This window comes from Sesamum indicum, chloroplast (genome assembly GCF_000512975.1).
Source record: "Sesamum indicum chloroplast, complete genome".
Lineage (NCBI taxonomy): Eukaryota > Viridiplantae > Streptophyta > Magnoliopsida > Lamiales > Pedaliaceae > Sesamum > Sesamum indicum.
This window is the reverse complement of record NC_016433.2, coordinates 70,001-72,500: the sequence shown is the minus strand read 5'-3', so window position 1 is coordinate 72,500 and position 2,500 is coordinate 70,001. Positions and strand designations below refer to the sequence as shown.

Here is a 2,500-nt window from a genome sequence, read left to right as displayed (position 1 = left end):
CTATACATTGATTCTTTTTTTTCGCAATTTTTTTTTTGAACCGTATGCATCAAAAGGTGCATGTACGGTTCTTAAGGGATACAATTTTACCCTACTCAACCGACTTTATCGAGAAAGATTACTTTTTTTAGGACAAGAAGTTCAGAGCGAGATCTCGAATCAACTTATGGGTCTTATGGTATATCTCAGTATTGAGGATGATACCAAAGATCTGTATTTGTTTATAAACTCTCCTGGCGGATGGGTAATATCTGGAGTAGGTATTTATGATACTATGCAATTTGTGCGACCAGACGTCCATACAATATGCATAGGATTAGCCGCGTCAATGGGATCTTTTATCCTGGTTGGAGGAGAAATTACCAAACGTCTAGCATTCCCTCACGCTTGGCGCCAATGAGGTTTTTTTATTTGAGAGAAAAAAGAAAACTATGCCTTCGCCATATGAATATTAAGTAATAATAGCATGGCACTTCGAATTCGATATGCAAAAATTTTGTATTGTTTTCTTTTCAAAAGATTCGATTATGTATCGAGAGAGTAGTATGAGATAAAAGGTATTTCCGATTTTCTCTTGGCTATCGGGAGTCCAATTCAGCGTCACAAACACTTTTGTTTTCACACCGAAGGGCTCTTAACAATATTTATGTTATAAAAAAAAGAGTGCGAAAAAAAAACAAGATTTTTCCTTTTTTGGTTGGATCAAAAAGAAACTTTGGGATTGCTGAATCAAAGACAAAAAAAGAATCCATTTTAAAATAGAAAGCAACGGAGCCATCATAGTATTTTTTAACTCCTACGAAAGGAAGGGTGGCAATTTGATCATTTACCCATCTGGGGATGATAGATTTTTTATCTTTCTTGAATGGAAAGTAAGGGTCAATTTGATTGTAGAGCCGTATGCAATGCACAAAAAATGATGCCCGTACGGTTGTTCAATTCTATCTTTTTTCCTATTATTCTTTATCTTTCTTTTCTGTTCGTTTCATCACACCAGATAGAGAACCTTTCTATCATCAGGGTAATGATCCATCAACCTGCTAGTTCTTTTTATGAGGCGCAAGCGGGAGAATTTATCCTGGAAGCGGAAGAACTGCTGAAAATACGCGAAACCCTCACAAGGGTTTATGTAGAAAGGACGGGCAAACCATTATGGGTTGTATCTGAAGACATGGAAAGAGACGTTTTTATGTCAGCAACAGAAGCCAAAGCTTATGGAATTGTTGATCTTGTAGCAGTTGAATGAAAAAAAAAATGGATTTTGTGCAAATCCGTGATTTGAGATTTTATCTCCGAGTTTACTATTCTATTAAATAGAATAAATTCATAATCATCCGGTTAGGATCAATCTAAACCAGCCCATTATGTATATCATTCAACATGCCAACTATTAAACAACTTATTAGAAATGCAAGACAGCCAATTCGAAATGTCACGAAATCCCCCGCTCTTCGGGGATGTCCTCAGCGTCGAGGAACATGTACTAGGGTGTATGTGCGACTCGTTTAGATCATGAGCTGACACAAAAAAAGCAAGAAAACCGCTTTCCAGTATGAATGATCAGTACCAATGAATAGGATAGAATGGAAGAAGGAACTCCATTCGCTATCTAAAAATAAGCAAATCGATCCCTCTATTGTGTATAAAGTTTATGGTTTCCATTGGTGCAAACCCAATCACCTGAATTTAAGATGAGAAGCAATTCTCCATTGGTAGCAAATGGTTATCCATTAAGCGGAGGAAATCTTATTGAAATTCAAAAAAAACATAAAAATGAAGTTCTTACTCGGTCAAGAACGGACTACGAGGGTCAGCTACCCAGCTAACTTTCAGAATTAAATACCGTTACTGTATAAGTGGGTCTGATTGTGAAAGACCTGTTACTGGATAATTCATGGGTAGAGCCAAAGAGTGTGGTGTGAACTATACAAGTTCCCAATAACATTGATTAAATGAAGTAAAGGCTCCGGTGTATAGAGAAGACCTCACCGTTTAAGAAGTAACCATAGAAACGATGGAACCCACTATTTCTTTATCCATTTAATCTTTTTTTTATTGACTATATTTTTGACACCTAGCAAAAGAAAATTTCTTATTTCTTTCGTATTTCGCAGTAAAATACCTAAAAAAAGAAAAAATCGTGGTCGGGAAGGTTATAGTAGCCAAAGCCATTGGAATTTGTATTTTATACATTGGAAAAATCCGTTTGGTTATTAATAGACCAAGGCGGGGAAAATAATAACTGAAAGAAAAGAAATCAATTAGTTATTCGTCAAAGTTTGATTTATTCAATGACCAGAATTAAACGCGGATATATAGCTCGGAGACGTAGAACAAAAATTCGTTTATTTGCATCAAGTTTTCGAGGGGCTCATTCAAGACTTACTCGAACTATTACTCAACAGAAAATAAGAGCTTTGTTTTCGGCTGATCGAGATAGGGATAAGCAAAAGAGAAATTTTCGTCGTTTGTGGATCACTCGGATAAACGGAGTAATTCG

The 2,500-nt window shown here is 36.1% G+C and overlaps 3 protein-coding genes. All coding sequences in view use genetic code 11, as the record gives it.

The window, feature by feature from the left end:
- clpP (ATP-dependent Clp protease proteolytic subunit) overlaps nt 1-1,246 on the top strand; it is a 1,960-nt gene extending 714 nt beyond the window's left edge. Inside the window, exons 2-3 of one mRNA in view lie at nt 97-388; nt 1,019-1,246. Coding sequence (YP_004935691.1) covers nt 97-388; nt 1,019-1,246 — 520 coding nt within the window.
- A 134-nt stretch (nt 1,247-1,380) lies between these two features.
- rps12 (ribosomal protein S12) lies at nt 1,381-1,494 on the top strand (one part of a trans-spliced gene, as the record gives it; the record has 2 gene entries for this part). Coding sequences YP_004935690.1 and YP_004935645.1 both cover nt 1,381-1,494 — 114 coding nt within the window.
- A 797-nt stretch (nt 1,495-2,291) lies between these two features.
- Nucleotides 2,292-2,500, top strand: part of rpl20 (ribosomal protein L20) — a 387-nt gene continuing 178 nt past the window's right edge. The window contains exon 1 of the mRNA in view: nt 2,292-2,500. This exon is cut by the window's right edge and continues 178 nt beyond it. Within this exon, the coding sequence (YP_004935689.1) occupies nt 2,292-2,500 (209 nt within the window).